Source organism: Thamnophis elegans, chromosome 15 (assembly GCF_009769535.1).
Source record: "Thamnophis elegans isolate rThaEle1 chromosome 15, rThaEle1.pri, whole genome shotgun sequence".
NCBI classification, from domain to species: domain Eukaryota; kingdom Metazoa; phylum Chordata; class Lepidosauria; order Squamata; family Colubridae; genus Thamnophis; species Thamnophis elegans.
Window position 1 is genome coordinate 252,723 of NC_045555.1, and position 19,971 is coordinate 272,693.

At 56.4% G+C, this 19,971-nt stretch overlaps 1 protein-coding gene across 1 annotated transcript; it reads left to right on the top strand.

Moving 5' to 3' along the window:
• Positions 1 to 1,094: 1,094 nt before the first annotated feature.
• On the top strand, positions 1,095 to 19,971 carry VWA5B1 (von Willebrand factor A domain containing 5B1). Its single transcript, XM_032232162.1, is given in 20 exon segments — positions 1,095 to 1,233; positions 1,810 to 1,956; positions 2,261 to 2,483; positions 3,272 to 3,420; positions 4,846 to 4,977; positions 5,483 to 5,607; positions 6,176 to 6,352; positions 7,351 to 7,461; positions 8,606 to 8,808; positions 9,112 to 9,226; positions 12,069 to 12,257; positions 12,735 to 12,930; positions 13,218 to 13,411; positions 15,071 to 15,182; positions 15,630 to 15,968; positions 16,411 to 16,675; positions 17,228 to 17,502; positions 17,695 to 17,755; positions 18,218 to 18,341; positions 19,307 to 19,971. Coding segments are annotated over 20 exon segments (3,924 nt in total). The 3' UTR covers positions 19,955 to 19,971.

Sequence of the window (19,971 nt, forward strand, 5' to 3'; positions counted from 1 at the left end):
GAAGGAAGGAAGGAAGGAAGGAAGGAAGGAAGGAAGGAAGGAAGGAAGGAAAGGGAAGAAGCCCAACCCTCACCTGTTTCTCTACCCCAAACATGGAGGTCAGTGCTGAGGGTCACCCCCAGAGAGAGGGTTTGAAGGAAACTTCAGTGCATTTGGTAAGGGGGCCATTCAGAGATCCTAGAACCCAAGGAAGTGAGAAAGCCCTTGGAGGTGGGTTCACTTTGGCCCACCCTGGGGATGTGTGCAAATGCCCCCCACCCCCCACCCCTTCCCTTTCTCTCTGCCTCCCTTCCTGCTGAACCTGAGCCTGTCTGCGACCCCCCCCCCCCTTCCTTCCACCTGGGAAGACTTGATTTATTACCCTGCGAGGAAGCGAGACTGTTGGGCAATGAATCACTCGTCCTCACCAAAAGGAGATGGAAGATGCAGAGAGTGGGACGGATCCCTTGGCGCATCTGTCTAGAGCGGCCACAGGGCCGATGGTCGCTTGTGGGATCTGCCTGGATCTCCACGCCTCCCCCTTGGCTGTTTATTGGTGCTCTGGAGTGTAAAGGCAGCCAGGGGCAGAGAATTTGAGGCAGGGGGTGCAATAATCCAGCCCACCACGGCCAGAGCCCAGCTCTGCTTTCTGTCCATGGAGCATCTGCGTCTGTCTCAGTCGCCCCCCCCTTGTTGCAGCCCCCCCCAAGAGTTGTGTTGCAAAGTTTCAGCATCAGAAAAGGCCCCACAGACAGTGGGAGGTTCCTGCCACGAGGCCCTCAAGGAGGATGAGGGGAAACATTCACAATAGCCAGATGTTCGATCCCTAGAGAAGCCAGTCCCAGCTCACTGGTCAAAAGGCCCCCGGGAGATCTCCGAAACGGATCTTCAAACTCTTGGGAAAAAATGGGAGAACCGCAGAGCAGATTCATGGGGGGGGGCTGGACAGCTGTTTGGTCTGGGAATCACCCAAAGGGCCTCTGAATTTCCACCCGGGACTTTTCCTACGTCCACCTGCAGTGGCCTGGCTGGCGGACGGGCGGGATCTTTGTATTTCAGAGGAGAGGGACGGAGCCCTGGTCCTTTTCTGCTGGGATCCTAAGAGGGCCGCCAGGATGCCGGGCTTGGTCAACCGGACGACCAGCACCGTCCTCCCTCTGGCTGCCTCGGAGGTCACCTCCTGCGTCAGTGGCTACGCCTTCGGAATGACCGCCTGCCTGTCCTACCGCAACTCGGAGGACCATCCTTTTGAAGGTCAGTACGGCTGCCTCCCCCCGAGTCCCTTCCTTCCGTGCGGTTCCTGAATTACGAGGGGGTGAGAAGGGGCAGCCCAGGCCCCCGAGGAGTTACGGGGAGTTCAAAAAGTGACTTATGACTGGTCCTCACACTTTCAACCGTGGCAGCATCCTCACAATCACGTGATCAGAATTCGGGTGCTTGGCAACTGACTTGTACTTACGACGGTCATGTAATCGCCACACGTGTCCCCCCCAGCCGGCTTCCAACAAGCAAAGTCATGGCCTCCATTACTTCATCAGGTCAAAAACGCTCATAATTCAGGCACAAAAACACCCGCCTTGCTTAGCAACGGAAATGCTAGCCTCAAGGGTGGTCCTAACTCGAGGACTGCCTGTCTTTGGAGGGTGCCAACCGAGACGCCCCTCGGGCTTCCACATTTCACGTTTGGGGCTGCCAAAGCAGGTGGGCCGAGGGATCGTCCCGAGGGGGGCTGTTTCTTCCGCGGGTTTTCTCTCTCTCTCTCGGGGAGGTTTCATTCCAGCCGCAGGGAGGTTTCCCCTGCTGAAAAAAAACCCCCCCTTCCCTCCCCAGGCATGTTTATCTACCCCCTGGACGAATACACAACCGTCGTGGGCTTCGAAGCCGTGATCGCTGAGCGGGTGGTGACGGTGCAGATCAAAGACAAGGCGAGGATCGAGGAGAGCGGCTTCAGCGACGGGGGACCCCCGGATGAGGAGGGTGAGAGGGGAGGGGAGGGGGCAAAGGGCTCATCGCAGGTAATATCCAGGCTCCGATACTCAAGGCTCCAGGAGGGGGCGACACTAAAGCTGCTCCCTTAGAACAGGGGCCTTCAAACACGGCCACTTTCAAGACTTCTGGACTTCAACTCCCAGAATTCCATGCTGGCTGGGGAATTCTGGGAGTTGAAGTCCACACGTCTGCCTTAGAGAGGAAGGTCCTGGCACCTCCTCGGAAGCCTTCAATGAAACGTAGACGAGGCCTGCTAAGCAGAGGTCAGCCGCCTGAGTTTCCTTTCCTGTAGGCCACGTCGTTCTGGACGAAGACCTGGAGAGGGTCATCTTTGTGGCCAGCGTGGGCATCGTTCCCCCTCAAGTGGACGTCTCCATCTGCATCAGCACGTCCTCGGAGCTCCAGACCCTCCCCACGGGGGCCATCAGGGTCCTCCTTCCAGCCGTCTGTACCCCCAGAGTGCCCCAGAAAGCCTCCCACCTGACCAGCAGCCTCTCTGGGCACCACCTCCCCTTGTAAGTCTCTTCCGCCGGAGTTTGAGCCGAGACCCTCCCCGATTTTAGTCTCCTGGGTTGAGGCAGGGAAAGACCCAAGGAAAACCTCCCTTCTTGAGCCAGACTGCAGTCGACCTTTTCCTAGAAAAACCTAATAACGCCCTGAGCAGGGAAATAATCTTGGGTAAGCAGCGGTTCACCAAACCCTCTTGCGGGAGGCTTTCATGATGGGGGGGGAAAGTAGTGCCTGTTAAATTAAAAAAAAGGCCCGGGACGGGGAAACCCCAAACGCTGGGCTTTTCTTTGTGGAAATAAAACAACACGGGGAACATTCTTAATGCGCTTAGCAGCAGAATAGGGAAAAAAAATGTCAAGTTATGAAGAAACCGACCTTTTAAGAAGGGCACCTTGGAAGGGCTGGAAAATGGGTGGGTTCAGCTTTGAACGTCGTGTTTCAGCTAAGTTTATATGCCCGGCTCAAAAGCTCCCTTTGACTCTGGGGCCCTTGGCTCTCTCTGAGCTGGGTGGCTTCCTTGCAGACGTTTCGTGACCCAACTGGGGAATGTTATCCGTGCTAGGAGGTTACTGAGGTTTGCTCTTTGTTTATATACAAGTCCCCGCTCTTTGCTAGCACTGATGATGTTCCCTAGTTGGGTCATGAAACGTCTGCAAGGAAACCACCCAGCTCAGAGAGCACCAGGGACCCCAAAGTCCTCCCTCCCTCCCTCCTCCTCCTCCTCCTCCTCCTCCTCCTCCTCCTCCTCCTCCGCCATGTATAGATGTATCCTGGCAAACCGTCTTCTCCCCAGCAGGGAGAGGCACAGCAGTGGGGGGACGCTTTCTCCAGAACAAGCAGGGAAATTCTGCCTGGCGCATCACCTGGAAGCCGAGACCACCAACCCTGCGGAGTACGACTTCAGCTTCTCCCTGGAGATCCGAGGGCCGTGTTTATTGGCAGGTCAGCCGGGATATCAAAGGTGGAGCTAAGAGGCAGGAAAAGCCTCTTCTGGGCACCCAGAATCTCTGGTACCGGTTAAAGCCACATTATCTGGGCTGCTCAGTTGGCCAGGGAAAAGCCAACTGGAGCTAAGCCATGCCTGGTGGACGGGAGCCCTGGCCCCTCTTGTCCAGCAGCCTGTCCACCCTGTGGTCAGCCGACTAGTGTCCCAGAAGATGACCCACTGCCCTCAAAGTTAAGATCTCCCCGTCCTCTCGGGAGGCTCTGGAGAGCTCTCCAAGGTGCTGAAATGGCCAGACCTCATACAGGAGCCCGTGAATTACAACACTTCACTTAGTGATGACGGCACTGAAAAAAGGGACTTAATGACCATTTTCCACACTTAACGACCAGGGCAGCAACCCCACGGTCACATGATCACAATTCGGAAGCCTGGCAATGGACTCATATTTATGAGTCACGCGATTCCCTCTTGAGAGGAAGCCAGGTTCACAACCATGCGACTGTTTTAACAATTGTGGTGTTTGTAGCAAAAAGGTCATAACACAGAGCAAACCCCACTTAAGAAATGTCTCACTCGGCAACATGGATTTTGGGGCTCAGTTTTGGCCCTAAGCCGAGGACTAGCCGTAAATATAAGCTCAATTGAAGAACGAAGGGAATCTGTGGGAGCCATGGGACCAAACACGTGAAGAGGCAGCCTGCCCCCCATTGCTGAGTCACAACGGCGAGGAAATGAGGGCAGGGCCAGGCTGGGAGCCCAGGCAGCCACAGGAATCAAAGGGATAAATACAATTAAAAACACCGCCGAAGCCTCCCGAAGAGAGGCAATATGGTATTTACAGCCAATCCTCGGGGGACGTTTTCAGAGGGCGCAAAGGAGAGGCCGCCGTTAATTTGCACATTAGAGGCGGGAGGGAGATGCTAATCGGATCTGCCCTCCATCGCGCGGAGGGACGCAGTTTTGCTAAACGCATTTAATGGAGACGGATCCATCCCGAGATCGAGTCGGAATCCTATAGGCTGCCTCTCGGTCACAAAAATGACCTTTTGACACGGCCGTTTAACGAGGGAATAAAAATATATGGGTGGACCTTGACTTACGACCACAACTGAGTCCAACATTTCCATGGCGAAGCGAGACGGCCGTTAAGTGAGTTTTGCCCCATTTTGTGCCCTTTCTTGCTAGAGTTAAGTGAATCACTGCAGCTGTTAAGTTAGGAACACCGTCATTAAGTGAATCTGGCTTCCCCATTGATTTTGTTTGCCAGAAGGTGGCAAAGGTGATCGCGTGGCCCCGGGACATTGCGACCGTCATAAATATGAGCCGGTTGAAGAGGAGGCTGGGTGGCCGCCTTGAGCTATTTTCTCACAGATCTAGATGACCTCTGAGACCCCTCCTCTACGCCCCCCCTCCCAAAACAGGAGTGGAGAGCCCCACCCACGAGATCCGAGCGGACGCCGACCCTTCGGCCAGGTCAGCCAGGAGCATCACCATCACCCTGGCCAACAAGCACACCTTCGACCGCCCGGTGGAGGTCCTGATCCACCCAAGCGGTAGGTGGGAAGCCTCTTCGGCTCCTTCGCCCGCAGGGTGGGGGGTGCGTGGATGGGCGGGTGGACGAGGGAAGAAGAGAAGCAGGGCACACTTCCATCGCTGGAGGTTTTCAAGAAGAGACCGGACAGCCCTTTGACCGGATGGTACTATTAGGTCTTCCGCTTCGGTTGGACTAGAAGACCTCCAGGGGTCCCTTCCAACCCTAGGATTCCAGGTTATAAGCAGGTTTTCTGTTTTCTGAGAACCGTCCCTGCCAATCCCTGTTTACATTTGATCTCTCTCTCTGTGTGTGTGTGTCTGTGTGTGTCTGTGTGTGTGTTTTGTGATTGTTGGGCTTGTTGCAAATGGCACCAATGTCCACAGCAGAGCCAAAGTTTTAAAAGGGGCGGAGCTTTGGCCTTCGAAAGGAATCGGTGGGTCAAAAGCTGCAGAGTTCCGGAGAGTTCTGTGGGCCCCTCCCTCCTTTGACCGTCCCATTGTTTCCCCTCCCCCCTTGTTCCCCAGAGCCCCACATGCCCCATGTCCTGATGGAGGAGGGGGACATGGCCCCCGCCCAGTACGAGCAGCACCTGAGTGGGCGCAGCGATTTCATCAGAGGCACCAAGAAGGACCCCAGCCCCGAGAAAAAGGTGGGCACGGGGAGGGGTCTGGGGTTTTGGCAAAGGAGGGACATGGGGGGGGGAAAGACCCCCTTTCTGTTCCTTTAAGGGGGGATTCCAGAAGTCCACAGCTCTTCCTCCCCTACTTAAAGCGGGACCATCCATTCAGACCTGTGTCTCGGACAATCAGTGGGGGGGCAGCCAGCTTTACAGACGATCCTTGAGCTACACCCCCAATGAGGCCTGAAAGTCTATGGAGCTGAAGAAGCTTCTTGGATGAGAAGCGAAATGTCTTCAGAGATAAACAAGAAAGTCCAGTTGCCTCTTCCAAAAAATCTCCTTTGGGACTTTGCTTCAACCTGGGAACCTCTCTGCATCCCACCTGTTTGCAATCGTCCGATTCTGCCCAGCCCCCCCTCCCCCCCTCCTGCCCTCCGGCTCTCTTGTCTCTCCTGTCCATCTGTCCGTCTGTCTTTCTCCCTCCCTCCAACCAGCCCCAGGGAATTTCTCCCTCCATGAATTCCCCCCCCCCCCGATGGGCGGGCGGCCAGAAGAGTTTTAAAAGTTCCTTTTAATTTCCCCTCCTTGGTCCTTTCAGACCGAAATTATCCGGAAGAGGCTTCACAAGGACATCCCTCACCACCCGGTGATCATGTTGAACTTCTGCCCGGATCTGAAAACGGTGCAGCCGAACCTCCGGATCACCCATGGAGAATTCATATTCCTGGTGGACCGAAGCCGGAGTATGGCTGGCACCAACATCGCCCGGGTGAAGGTGGGATGCTTAGGCTGCGCGGGGGTGGGGTGGGGGGGCTGGATGGAAGGGAGTGCTGTGGAGGAGGGCTTGGAGGGAGAGAGAGGGGGGGGGGAGTCAGGGTTTGGGTCCCATTTTATTAAATTCGTGGGGTGAGAAAGCCTCCTGCAACACAACGTGTGGTACGAAACACCCTTTAGGCTTTAGAAGCAATGCTGGGTGGATTTCAACTCCCAGAATTCCCCAGCCAGGCTCGGTGGTTTTTTCCCCCTCTGCCATCCGCTCCCCAGAGTGGAGACGTTGGAGAGAAAGGGATCGTGGCTGCGGAATTGTATGAGCTGAATTCCACCCATCTTCAGGCACTGCAGCCAGAAGGAGCGTCAGGCACACACACAACCTTTGCGGTGTGCTGTCTGCACAACGGGGATAGGAAAGAAAGAAAGAAAGAATCAGCAGCTACAAACCCTCGAAACGACACGATTTCATGGCATGCCTGGAATGCAAAGCGCCCAATGGCATGGGCAGGGGGAAATGGGCAGGTTGCGTGGCGCCCCTTCCCTGCCGGGCCTGCCTTCCCGGAGCTCGGAAGCTGCCTGCGCCAAAACCTTGCGGCGCTTATCAAGAGATGACTCACCATTCATTAATCCGGCTTTGAAAGTCACCGATGCCAAAGGCTGCAGGGGGGGGGGGGAGAGGAGGAAAAGGACTCCGGGGTGGGGGTGGGGGCTGGGTGCTCTCTGAGCTTGGTGGCTTCCTTGCAGACGTTTCGTGGCCCAAATAGGGAACATCATCAGTGTGAGAAGAGGGTGGGGTTTGTGGAGAGGAGGAGAGCTGGGGGCTCTCTGAGCCTGGCTGGGTTTTTTGCAGACTAGGGAACGCCATCGGTGCCCCCCCCCGTGAACAGCCCGTTCTCTCTCCCCTTCCCCCGAGGACTCCCTGCTGCTGGGGCTGGGCGCCTCTCGGCCCTCCTGGGACCGGCCATGAGGAGCCCTGACCATGCCTCTCTCTTGCCTTGGCAGGAGGCCCTGGTGGTCGTCCTGAAGAGCCTCGTGCCGGGCTGCCTCTTCAACATCATTGGCTTCGGATCCACCTTCAAGGCCGTCTTCCCTGCCAGCCAGGCCTACTCGGAGGTAAAGGGAGGCATTTTCGCAGTCCTCTCTTCCGGCAGCCGGGCTGATGCAAGGGCCGCTTTAGCCTCTGCTGGTTAACTGAGGATGGGCAGGGCGTTTCCTGGGTCAGCTGAGGCTTCAGCGCAGTGGGAAGGCCTCAGAATGGGTTGATTTGGGGGGTCACCAGAGCCTCGGCCCCTTCGTGGCAGCTGATTTGGGGGAAGACTCTGCTCCCTTTTTGAAATGCAGGAAGTCCTTGGCTTATGACCCCAATCAAGCCCGTAGCAAGAGAGTTTGTTGTGACCCACCAGCGACCAGGGGAGCTGTCAGCTTTCCTTCGGAGTCAGACATCAGTGAGGCAGAAGAACAGCTGGAGCCTGTTCCCAGTGTGTGCATGCGCAGAGTGGCCAGACAAAGGGAAGAGCTAAAGAACAGGGGTGGACTTGGGAGGAAGGCCACAGGTGGGCAATAAATGGCACCTTCCAGAAGGAATAAAAGAGGAGCGAAAGGGGAGTGGAGTTTGCAGGAGACCTTTAGTTCTCTTCATTGGTTCTCTCCAAGGCTCCTGGCCAAGTTCTGCAGATCTCAGCCTGGCAGCTCTCCAAGCCAGATGAGGTCTGTGACTGTAAATCCTCCCTGGAAAGACTTTGCTGGAGGTGAAGGAGCAGAATTCACAGGGAATTAATAAAAGGGGTTTTTGTCAGGACCAGGAGTTTCCTTCAGGCTCTTGGGACACCTCGGTCAGGACACAGCTCTTCAGTGAGTTTTGATCCATTTTATGACCTTTCTTGCCACAGTCGTTAAGTCAGTCACTGCAGTTCTTAAGTGAGTCACATGGCTGTTAAGTGAATCTGGCTTCCTCGTGGACTGGGCTTTTCAGAAGGTCGCAGAAGGGGATGGGGTGACATGGCAACCGTCATAAATATGAGCCACCTGCCAAGCCTCTGAATGTTGATCCTGTGACCGTCGGATGCTGCAAGGGTCACCGGGAGGAAGAGGGTCCGGAGCCCCTTTTCTCAGGGCCTTTCAAAGGGTCGCTAGACCAGCTGTTGTAATTTGAGGCCACCTGCATCCTTCCTCTGTCCCAGTCGTCTCCTTCCCTCCCTCCGCCCTCGGGGGCCCCTTCCGCCGTGTGCCCAGAGCCCCTTCTCTGCCTCTCCTGCAGGAGAACCTGGCGGGGGCCTGCGAGAGCGTCAGGAAGATCCGGGCGGACATGGGCAGCACCAACGTCCTGCCCCCCCTGAAGTGGGTCATCCGGCAGCCGATCCACCGCGGCCACCCCCGCCTGCTCTTCCTGCTGACGGACGGGGCGGGGGCCAACACCGGCAAAGCCCTGGAGCTCCTGCGCAGCCACGCCTCCTCCACCAGGTAGGCCAGGGGAGTCCGGGCCACAGGAGGGGCTCAGACAGGTGCTGGAGGAGGGCGCTTCCGAAAACGGGGCTGAGGGAAGGGAAGAGGGTTGGCCTCAGGGCCCATAAAGGCAACGGAGCCCTGGAGCCTTTGGGAAAGTCGCCCTCTGGCCGAGCTTCGTTTCTTCCAGCAAAGATCCTCCTGTTGAATCTGTGGGTGACGTTTGCAGAGGAACCAGCCAGAGTTTCCCTCCCTCCGGCCCCCCTTAATCCTGCCCCTCCTTGCCCACCTGCCCCTCCTCCTCTCCCCTTCCTGCTGCAGATGCTACACCTTCGGCCTGGGGAAGAACGCCTGCCAGAGGCTGCTGAAGGGCCTGGCGGCCGTAACCAAAGGAAGCGCCGAATTCCTGGCCGAAGGGGAGCGGGTGCAGCCGAAGGTGGGTGCTGCTGCAGTTGGGGCCGCACAGGGGGGAAAGTCCCACCGTCCCTTTTTAAAAAGACCATTCCCCTTCCACCCCGTTTTTAAAGGAACAGCTTCCTCTTTTAACCCCAAGGATGAAGGTTAGTCTGATGCAGTTGCTATCAAACAAGACCAGGAGGAGGAGGAAGAGGAAGGGAAGCAGAGGGGAGGAGGGGATAAGAGAGGAAAGGAAAGGAAAGGGAGGGAGAGAAAGTAAAGAGAAAGAAAGAAAGAAAGAGAGAAAGAAAGAAAGAAAGAAAGAAGGAAAGAAAGAAAGAAAGAGATGATTAGAGGGCTTCATAAAACGGGTGAAGAAGACTTGCAGGAATGGAGGAGGGTTAGCCTGATGGAGAGAAGGACCAGGGCGGGCATGATGGGACCTTCCCACATTGGAGGGGCTGCCCCAGAGAAGAGGCGGTGATCGGATCCTCCAAAGCAACAGAAGGCAGACTGAATTCTCTTTATTCCTCCGTTTCACAAAGGAAAGGAAAGGATTTCCCCCTCCTTCTCATCCCACCACAAGGACCCCGTAAAGCGTCCTGGGCTAAGAGAGGGAAGGGAGCCAGCGGGGGGGGGGGGGCTGGGATTCCTCCGCAGTAGATTACTTTGATCAATCAGTGAGAACTGAAATGCTTGTCCGATAAAAACCTAACCACCCCGAGGACTATGAAAGATGCTCTTCCAGAGTCTCTCTTGCTACAAATCCATCTCCCCTTCTGCAAAAGGAGGGGGTGGGAGAATGAAAGCCCCCCCCACCCCCACCTCCAATAATGGTATATGATTCTTTCTCAGCTGCCAAATCTGTGAGATAAAAGACTGGCATCAGGAGAGGGAGAAAGAGGGAGGGAGAAGGAGAGAGGGAGAGAGAGGGAGAGAGAGAGGGAGGGAGAGAGAGAGGAAGGAGAGAGGGGGAGAGGAGAGAGAGAGAGGAGAGAGAGGGAGAGAGGAAGAGAGAGGGAGGGAGAGAGGGAGGGAGAGAGAGAGGAGGGAGAGGGGGAGAGGAGAGAGAGAGAGGAGAGAGGGAGGGAGAGAGAGGGGGAGAGAGGAGAGAGAAGAGAGAGAGAGAGGAGAGAGGGAGAGAGGGAGGGAGAGAGAGAGATGGAGAGATCAATTGACCTCTTGGTGTGGTTGAAGGTCAGAAAATGCCAGTTCGCAGGGGGGGGGTGTTCTATGAGTTTTGCCAGAGCCATCATTAGCGAAGGGAGGGGGGGATTTATAGCTGGAGGAGGGAAAGGGCTCAGAGCTACAAAAGCAGGGAGGGAGGAGGGGGTTCGAAAGCCGCCTCTTTTTCAGAAGAGCCCTGTTCGTGTTCAGAGACCTGCCACAAAGCCCGTCAGATGTCTGAAACCTCTAGAGGCGTCTCATTGTCCTCAGGGTCTCAGGCGTAAAACCTTCCCAGGAAGAGAAGAGGGGAGGGGGGAATGCGCTCAGCCTTGTGGGATTCTGGCGCTTGTATCCTTCTAGTAAAAGTAATGCAACAGAATAGCAGAGTTGGGAGGGACCTTGGAGGTCTTCTAGTCCAGCCCCCTAGGATTTTAGTATTTAGTATTTATTAAACTTGTATGCTGCCCTATTCCCGGGGGGACTCAGGGCGGCGAACAAACACATGGGAAGGGGGAGATACAAAATGAACAAGACAAACAGAATACAAAAAACAGATTAAAAATACAACAAACGCAGCAATTCAAGTGGGGCCGGGAACTCAACAGCCCCAGGCCTGCCGGAACAGCCAGGTCTTGATGGCTATGCGGAAATCCTGAATGGTGGTGAGGGTCCGGATCTCCATGGGGAGATCGTTCCAGAGGGCCGGAGCAGCCACAGAGAAGGCCCTCCCGCCAGGGGTCGACAGTCGACACTGGCTAGCTGATGGTATCCGGAGGAGGCCTAATCTGTGGGATCTAATTGGTCGTAGGGAGGTGATTGGCAGGAGGCGGTCTCTCAAGTACCCAGGTCAAATACCATGTAGAGCTTTAAAAGTGACGACTAGCACCTTGAAACGCGTCCGGAGTCCAATAGGCAGCCAGTGCAGCTCGCGAAGGATAGGTGTGACGTGGGTGAACCGAGGTGCACCCACAATCGCTCGCACGGCTGCATTCTGGACAAGCTGAAGTCTCCGAATGCTCTTCAAGGGCTGCCCCATGTAGAGCGCATTGCAGTAGTCCAGTCTTGAGGTCACAAGGGCGTGAGTGACTGTTGTTAGAACCTCCCGGTCCAGGTAGGGCCGCAATTGGTGCACCAGGCGAACCTGGCAAATGCCCCCCTGGTCACAGCCGACAGATGGTGTTCTAGAGTCAGCTGTGGGTCCAGGAGGACTCCCAAATTGTGGACCCTCTCTGAGGGGCTCAAGCAGGAGGCCTTGTGCCATCCTGGGCAGATGGGCCAGTCCAGACTCTTCTTAGAACCCTCCAGTGTTGGAGCACCTGCAATTTCTGGGGGCAGGAAATTCCTCTCTGCCTTCGGGGGCTTTGGAGAACAGGTGGACCCCCCCCTTCTTCTTCTTCTTTGTGGCAGCCCCTCAAATATTGGAAGGCTGCTGTCCTGTTGCTCCTGGATCTCCTTTTCACGCCCGCAGCTCCTGCAAGCAGCCCCCCCCCTCGTCCTCTTGCTTCTCTGCCCTCTTTCCAGAGTCTCCACGTCTTTTTTCCACAGTTGAGACCAACACTGGATGCAGGGTTCCAGGCGTGGCCTTATGGAGTGGCCTCCCTGCAGACCAGTCAAAAGAGATGGGTCTTGTTTGGGGTTTACTGGGATTGGGGGGGGGGGCGTTTAAGCGATCCGGGTGACCCCCGTTCTGATCCGAAACGTCCTCCGGGCTTTAGATGATCCGGTCTCTGAAGGCAGCCATGGCTCCGGTGGTGAGCGACGTCTCCGTCGACTGGGTCTTTCCCGAAACGACAGAAGTCCTGATTTCGCCAGTCAACGCCAGCTGCCTGTTCCCAGGGGACCGCCTGGTGGCCTACAGCATTGTGTGTGACACGTCCCTCTACGTCTCCAACCCCGGCTGGTGAGTGGCCGCGATCCGACTGGCCCCTGCTGGCCCCTCTGATGGCCGTGCTCGGTCATCTGGGGGCTGATGGAGCTTCAGTTCCATCGCGGTTCCTGGACACCCAACGCACGAAGAAGCCCCCCTGAACACTCGTGTCACTTCTTCCAGCGTTTGTGGTGACTCTGGACAGTAAATGAACAGTTGTAAGTCAAGGACTTCCTGTATTGAAGCCAAAACCCAAAGATCTTTGATATGAGACCACGGACCAATAAAAACCCACCAGGGGTCTTCTGGGAGGAGAGGAGAGGTCAACGCTGGGTTTCCTCCTGGGCAGAGGAGACCATCAGGGTTTATCCCTAGCATCCCTAGAGCTAGAAGGGAAAGAGTTGTCCTACCCGGTTTCCAGCGGCTCAGTGTTAAGCAGAGACCTGGCCCTCTGCCACTGAGCCACCGGCCTGGAAGCCACGAATGCAGGCCAGCCCGACCTTCTCTTCCCCAGGACAAGAGACGCCGGTACAGGATGCTACATTCGCAAGAGTCGGGAGGCTCCGTTTTCTTCCACTCCCAAGAAGAAGGAGGAGGAGGAGGAGGAGGAGGGGGGCCGGAGAACTGGGAGATTACCAAGGATCCCGAAAGCGGATTTCCTTCGGAGAGGAGCAGTGGGGAGATGGGAAGCGAATCGGATGTAGATTCAGGTGGGTTTGGACGGATTCAGCCACTGATCGCATTTTTACCAATTTATTCCTTTGCTGTGCAGATTTTCCTTTTCCTTTTGAGTAAACTGGAGAAGGTTGGACCGTGGGAAGATATAAGAATGTGGGTCATTTGTGCAACTTTTAGGGAAAAGAGAAGCGTGTTGGTATAAACATCAGGAACGCAACTTTTGTGATCTTTACATGCTGGGCCTCCTGCCCTTCCAGCCAGTTTCCCAGCACGGCTCTCCTGGGGCCTAAAGCTTATTTGATGCTGGTTGTTTCCTCAGGCATTGGCCCCGCGACCCCCTCCCAGCGAAGGGCCTACAGTTCCAGCCAGGTTGCCCACCGGGAGCCCTCGCAGAAGCTCCCCACGGCCAGCGACTCCAGCTCCATCCGGGGCTCAAACCCTCTCCGGAAGGTCCCCCTGCAGGAGCTCAGCCGGATCACTCCAGACGCCCAGCCTGGGCAGGTGGAGATTCAGGTGAGGATGCTTTGAGGTGGCTGCTTAGGGCAAACTCAGCCGGGGGCTGGACTAGAAGATCTCCCAGGCCCCTTCCAACTCGGCATTCCGAGACTCAAAACAAGGAGGAATTTCTCGGCGGGGAGAACGATGAAGCTGGCCTGCAGAAGTGGCGGCTTCTCCATCAGTGGAGGTGTTGAAGGAGAGACAGGCCAGGCGTCTGCCCAGGAGGCTCGAGGGTCTCCTGGCTGAGCAGGGGGTGGGACTAGAAGACCTCCAAGGTCCCTTCCAACTCAACTCAACTCATTCCATTCATCTTTACGTGGGGCAATTCTTCTGCAGGAGGAAGCCTCCCAGGGTGGGAGTGTAGACCCTGTGCCTGTCATATGTGTTTGTGTGTCTTTGATTGGACAATCACACACACACACACACACACACACACCGTCTTTCCCAAATGGGAAAACGGCCTCGGGGGGGGGGGGGGGGAATTTAGTAGAGACCAGAGAGCAGCGGAGACCCAGCAGCCCCTCCCAGCCCATTGCAACCCCCCCCCCTTTGAGGGAATTGCCGGAGGAGGCAAAAGAAGGCAGCAAAAGAGACCCCTGCAAGGGAAGGATGTGCGTGAGGGGGATCGATGCCATCTCTAGGATTGGCAGGCAGGTGGCAGCCCCCCCCTCCCCCCCCCCCGGCAACCCAGCTGCCTCCGCTGGCTCCAGAGAGGGGGGGGCCGGTCTGCGAGAGCAAAGGTTTCCATAGCAACCCAAGGTGGATTGGCCAGCGGGGCCGGTGAAGGGGCCTTAGAGCAGACAGGGATGATGGTCAGATCGATGCTGGCTTGATTGGCAGGAGACTGAAGGGCTTCGAGGGGATGATGGTTAGATCGATGCTGGCTTTCTTCCGCGCCTCGGCTTCAGGGCGACCCCCTCATTAAATCCCCCCCGGAGACCCTGAAGGAAGGTGGAGCTGCCTGAGAGCCTCTGGAGCACTGTTGCCTTCCTGCCAGAGCCGGCTCTGTCGAGCGATCCAAGGAAGGGGCCTTGGAGGTCATCTAGTCCAGCCCTCTGCCCTCCTGGGTCCCAGGCAGCCCCACAGGGGAAAGAGAGGGCTCTGGCCCCTTACCTGCGACCCAACTGGACTCCTTCCCAGAAATGGTCGGAAGTCGAGGATACAGGGAGTCAAATTATGTCCATTCGTTTAGTGACCGTTCGAAGTTACGACACGGCACTGAAAAAAAGCGACTTAGGGCCACGTCGGAGCATCGCCATGGCTACGCGACCAAAGTTCGTGCGTTTGGCAACTGACTCACATTTATGACGGTCACCGAGTGTCCCCTTTGGCGACCTTCTGACGAACTAAGTCCACGGAGAAGGGCCAGATTCACTTAATGACCGGGTTCCTGACCGAACAGGAGCTCACTTAACAATTGTAGCAAGGACGGTCGTGAAATGGGGCAAAGCTCACTTAACGACCTTTTTTTCAGTAACTCCTTTGTCACTCTGAGCAGCCACTAAACAGGACTGCTTGTACTGATTTGGGTGGCCGTATCCCGAGTCACACGTGTGTCTCCTCCTCCTCCTCCCTCGAGTGTCTCCCTCTGATCAGCCCCTCACAGCCGGCCCCACCGCAGCCCCCAGGAAGGCCCGAGGAGGAGCCGGCCCACGGCGGCCATCTCTGCTCCAGGACCTGTGCCAGCTGCCCAGGGGCCCCAGGCGGACGGGGGCAGGGGCAGGATCCGGGTCCCAGGACCCCAGCCCCCTTTCGTATTTGGACAGCCGGAGCCCCGGAGAGCCAGGTAAGCTGCGGGGGGGCTGGGGGGCTTGCTCTGACTCTGGGAGGCCCCCCCACCTTTGGAGGTTGGCTTGTAGAACCCGCGTTGGGTGGCTGTGGGAGTGGGTGGCTGAGTGGAGGCATCCACCCCACGCACAGAGGTAGGGAAGCCTTTGCAAAGTCAGCGTCCCACAAATTGAGCTACTCTTCCTGTTGCCTGCAACAACTCTGCAGTTTTTCTCCAAGTTCTCATTCTGCAGATTTGCCTTCCAAATTCCTTGCAGAGGTATGAGAATTTGGGGGGGGGGGGGTGTTGGTGTGGACCAGGAAGGACCGGAGCCACCTGGGGATGCCTTGCTTCCTCTTGTAAGGCTCTCCGGAGTGGGGCAAGGACCCCCTGCCCAGACGGCCCCACGTGGCTCATGGATTCCCACCACCACGGGGGGAATCATCTCTCTGGCGTTTCTTGCAGAGTCTGCCCAGCATCCTTCCTTCAACTTTGAAACAGAGTCCACCTCGGATTGGGACCTTCCCGATTTGGAACCAGGCTCCTCGGCCGGTGGTGGCTGGAGGGGGTCTCGGAGGTCGCTCTGCGTGGCCCTGGTGAAGGGGCTCCAGAACGGGCAGCCGGTCAAGTGGGAGATAACCTTCGACCTCGGACCCCTCTTCCAAAGCCGAGGAGACAAGAGCCAGCAGGAGGAGGAGGAGGAGGAAGAAGACATCTGGAATGAGACTTTCCACCACCTGGCTGCCAAGTCCATCGTCCAGGACTTTGAGCAGCTGGCCGAGAGGGAGTTTGAGATCGAGCACGGTATTTGGGCAGCCCTGGTCTTCTCCCACTGGCTTCTCAGCCGCCCCTTTCTCTCTCTCAGGGAGGCCTTGGGATGGCCCTAAATATCTATATATATTTTTCTGACAGGTTAGGTTGTTTTCTCCAGAAAAATGTGGATTTCTTTCTCATCCAGAACTGGAACAAGACTAAATTGGTCTTTGAACATCCGCAAGGCGAATCCCACGCTGCTCCTGGATGTTTAATGCAAAGCAGGGAACTCCCGTCTGTAAATGGGTCTGGGGTCCTAAGTCCCCCGGCCGTGATTGGGCAGGAAAAGGATTAAAAAGACGTGCATTTTCCACCTGGGGTTTGCAGAACTTTTTGAGCAGCCCAAATGATGGGAGAGAAAAGACGTCCGGAGATCAGCTGAGTCCCAGCTCACACGCAATTTACCTGAGGCTTTTGCTCTCTCCGTCTGCAGGGTCCGGGCGGCGGTACCAGGCCAACGCTGTGCACACCAGCAAATCCTGCAACGTGATCAGCAAATTCACGGCGTTTGTGCCGGTCGACCTCAGCAGCAACAACTATTTGCCAAGCCTCCTGAAATATCCCAACACAGGTGAGGCTCAGAGCTCTCGGGAAGACGCTGGCATCCAAAACCCAGACAGCGCTTCTCAATCCCGGCACTTAAAGATGAGCAGACCTCAACTCCCAGAATTCCCCAGGCAGCACGGTCCCCATCAAAGGTTGTAAAGCCGGGTGCGACTCACTTAGCAACTGCTTGGAAACCCTGGTCGTAAGTCAAGGACCCGGGCCTTTTTTTCCTTGGGCCTTGTTCACCGCTCCAAAATTTTCCTTGGGTTAGGTCCTCTTTTAAGACGGACCCCCCTCCCCTCCCCCCTCCTCTCTTCTTGAGGTCTGCTGATGAAGCCCTCCAGCCAACGGAGCTCAGAGGCCGAGGGCCGGCGGTGGCACCGGGGACTCTCGGCTAGCTGGGGTCGGATTCACGGTGGCGGAGGCAGTGGGTTGCCTCACCCGGGTAAGATTCTCCCTGGAGCCGCTTTTCCCATCCTGCTCGACTGCGGTCATAAGTCAAGGACTACCTGTACAACTTTGAGGTCCTAGCAAGCAGTTCCCCTCGTCCTTAAACGGAGGCCGCCTGCCTTGAAAACTCACCCACGCCCCTGTTTCTTTGTTTACCCCGAGAGAGGAGCCCACCCGGGGCTCAGCAGTCCCTCCTCCTCCACTCGGCTGCCAGGAACCCCCCCACCCCCCACCCGTGGAGCTTCCCCTCTTTAATTTCCCTCCTGCAACAAAGCGCTTGAAGAAAGGGTCCCCGAACGTAAAACTGGCTCCAGGGGCCAAAGGTCAGGAGTGCAGCCCCTTCCCCAGCTAAGCAATGTCATCCCGAGGGATGCCGTGCACCAACGCGCCCAACGGCTGAGCCGACGGATTGGCTGCTTCAGGGTCCTCCTGATCCCCTTTCTTCCCACTGCAGACGCAGAAGAGAATATTCCGTCTCCTCCTGCCTCCCTTCCTTCCGCCGGGGGGAATCGCCAGAGTTTTCCAGACGGTAGGAGAGAGAGGGGGGGGGGGGGAAAGCATTATTTATTCCCTCGGTCTGCCCAGCTCAGGGCCCTTCTCTTTCATCGGCAGCGGTTTCCTATGGGGGTGGTCAACAAGTCTTAAAAGTTGCCAAATTTGGAGCCCCCCCCTACTCTAATTTATTCCGTAGGCCATTGCTAACATCCCCTTGTCTTTACAGGGTTACTACGCAGCCCACCCGCTTCCTCTCAAAAGTCCATCGAAAACTTCTTCAGTGCCAGGTAAAATTCGCTCTTTGTCCCCAAGAGGAGTGGCTGTTTTACTCACACGAGAAGAGAAGAAAATATGCAGACTTTTAAGAAAATCCGTCAGGAATTCTTAAAATTTGGCATTAAGTGTTACTAGGTTCCCCGGCAATAAACAGGGTTTATTATCCCCCCCCCCTCTGAATCTTCTGGAGGTTACATTCCCCATGTTTTAAATATTAATATTTTAAACTTAAAATAATTTGCACGTTCTGTGATCGCCACAATTGGAACTCAGATCAAGCAATGGATGGAAACTAATGTAGAAAAGACCCAACCTAGAACACAGGGGGTGGGGGGGGTGGGATTTCCTAGCAGTGAGAACAAATAACTAATTTTGACTTTTGTTTTCTTAGAAGGGGAAATGTTTTCCTTTTAAAAAGACCCGGGGGGCGGGGGGATAGGTTGTGTGATTGCCTCGGTTTCTCCTTCCTCCAGGCTGACGTTTAACAAGGCCAGGCTCCTGACTAAGGCTGCCCGAGGCTTCATGGGGAAGTTCCCTGCCAAGAGTAGTGAGCTCAGTTCGGAAAATGAGAATGAAAATGTCGATTATCTGCCACTGGTGAGCACGCTGGATGGGGGGGGGGGGGGGACGACTGGGGCTGCCTGGGAAAATTTAGTTTTGGTTTATTGGATTTATATGCCTCCCTTCTCCCAAGGACTCAGGGCAGCGTACAACGTTTAAAAACAACAACACATATTACAAAAGTTTAAAAAAAAAGTTAAAAAGAAGTTTTGAGGAAGTTGAAAGATTTTACTTTCCTCCAAACTCTCTCGCCATCTAAGCAGGAAGGTGGAGGAAATGTATTTCGGTTGCATTCCCAGGACCAGGATCTGAACCAAAACAAGCTACAAACCAGGTTCAAATCGGATACGGCAGTTCACACCTTAAGGGCAGGGGTCTCCAAACTCGGCCCCTTTAAGACTTGTGGACTTCAACTCCCAGAATTCCTCAGCCGGCCATGCTGGGAGTTGAAGTCCAGCAGTCTTAAAGGGGCGGAGTTTGGAGACCCCTGCCCTTAGCAATGCAGGCAAAAATGCCTTGCCATTTCACTGCCCTGTTTTATCCAGAGTCCGATGCCCAATGCTGGGCTGTCTGTTTTTAGGCAAACTTCCATCCTGGTTTGTAGAAACCTGGTTCTCAGTCAGGTCTCCGTTGGGGGGGGGGGGCTTGAGCAACCTTAATTTGCTTTCAAGCGTCTGCTGTTTGGGGCCGGCCTCGGCCGTCAGGTGAGTCCCTCCAGAGGAGAATCCATGCCACTTCTCCGAATCTCAGGTGGGCTTCTGCAGGTCCCAAGAGCAGGTCAGAAGATCCCGGAGTTCCTGCTGGAGGTGGGGAGGGGACCAGAGCGAGAGACGGATGCTGTGAGGCCTTCCAGCTGGGCTGGCTGAGGAAAACCTGGCTACCAGCGTTGAGCGGCCCTTGAGGGACCTCGGCTTCTTCTGCCCTGGGCTTTGGAGAAGCCCACAACATCTGAAGAGGTGGAGCTCTCTCACTGGGGCCCTCTCCTCCGCCTTTCTCCCCAGGTGTCCCTCCAGCTGGCCTCTGGCTCCTTCCTCTTGAACAAGGCCTTCTCCGAGGCCATCCGCATCCCCCTGGAGAAGCTCAGGTGGTCCTCGCCCTTCGCCTGCCACCGCCTGGGCCTCAGTCCTTCCAGCAGCTCCAGGAACGCGGACGCTCCGGGAGAAGCCAAGAGCGCGGCTGAAGGGGAGGGCGAGGCCGCCCTGCGTGGACGTCCTCCTGCAGCGGAAACCTCCTCCCGGGTCCCCGGGGCCGAGGGCCGCCTGTCCCCGCCCTCCATCACCATCCAGAGCTGCTCCAGCCCAGAGAACGCCCCATCGCCGCCGGACAGCGGCCGAGGCTCGGAGACCGAGACCTCCGAACTCCAGGCGTGGCTGGCCGACGTTGAGCTCCAGCAGCGAGCCGAGCCGGAGGGGATGCTGTGGGCCACGGCGGTGGCCTTGGCGTGGCTGGAGCACAGCTCGGCCTCCTACTTCATCGAGTGGGAGCTGGTGGCCGCCAAGGCCAGCCGATGGCTGGGAGAGCAGGACATCCCGGAAGGGCGGAACCTGCCGGCCCTCAAGACGGCGGCTCAGCAGCTGTTCGTGCTTCTCCGGCACTGGAACGAAAACCTCCAGTTCAACCTGCTGTGTTACAACCCGAAGGATGTCTAGGAATTGGGGGGGGAGAG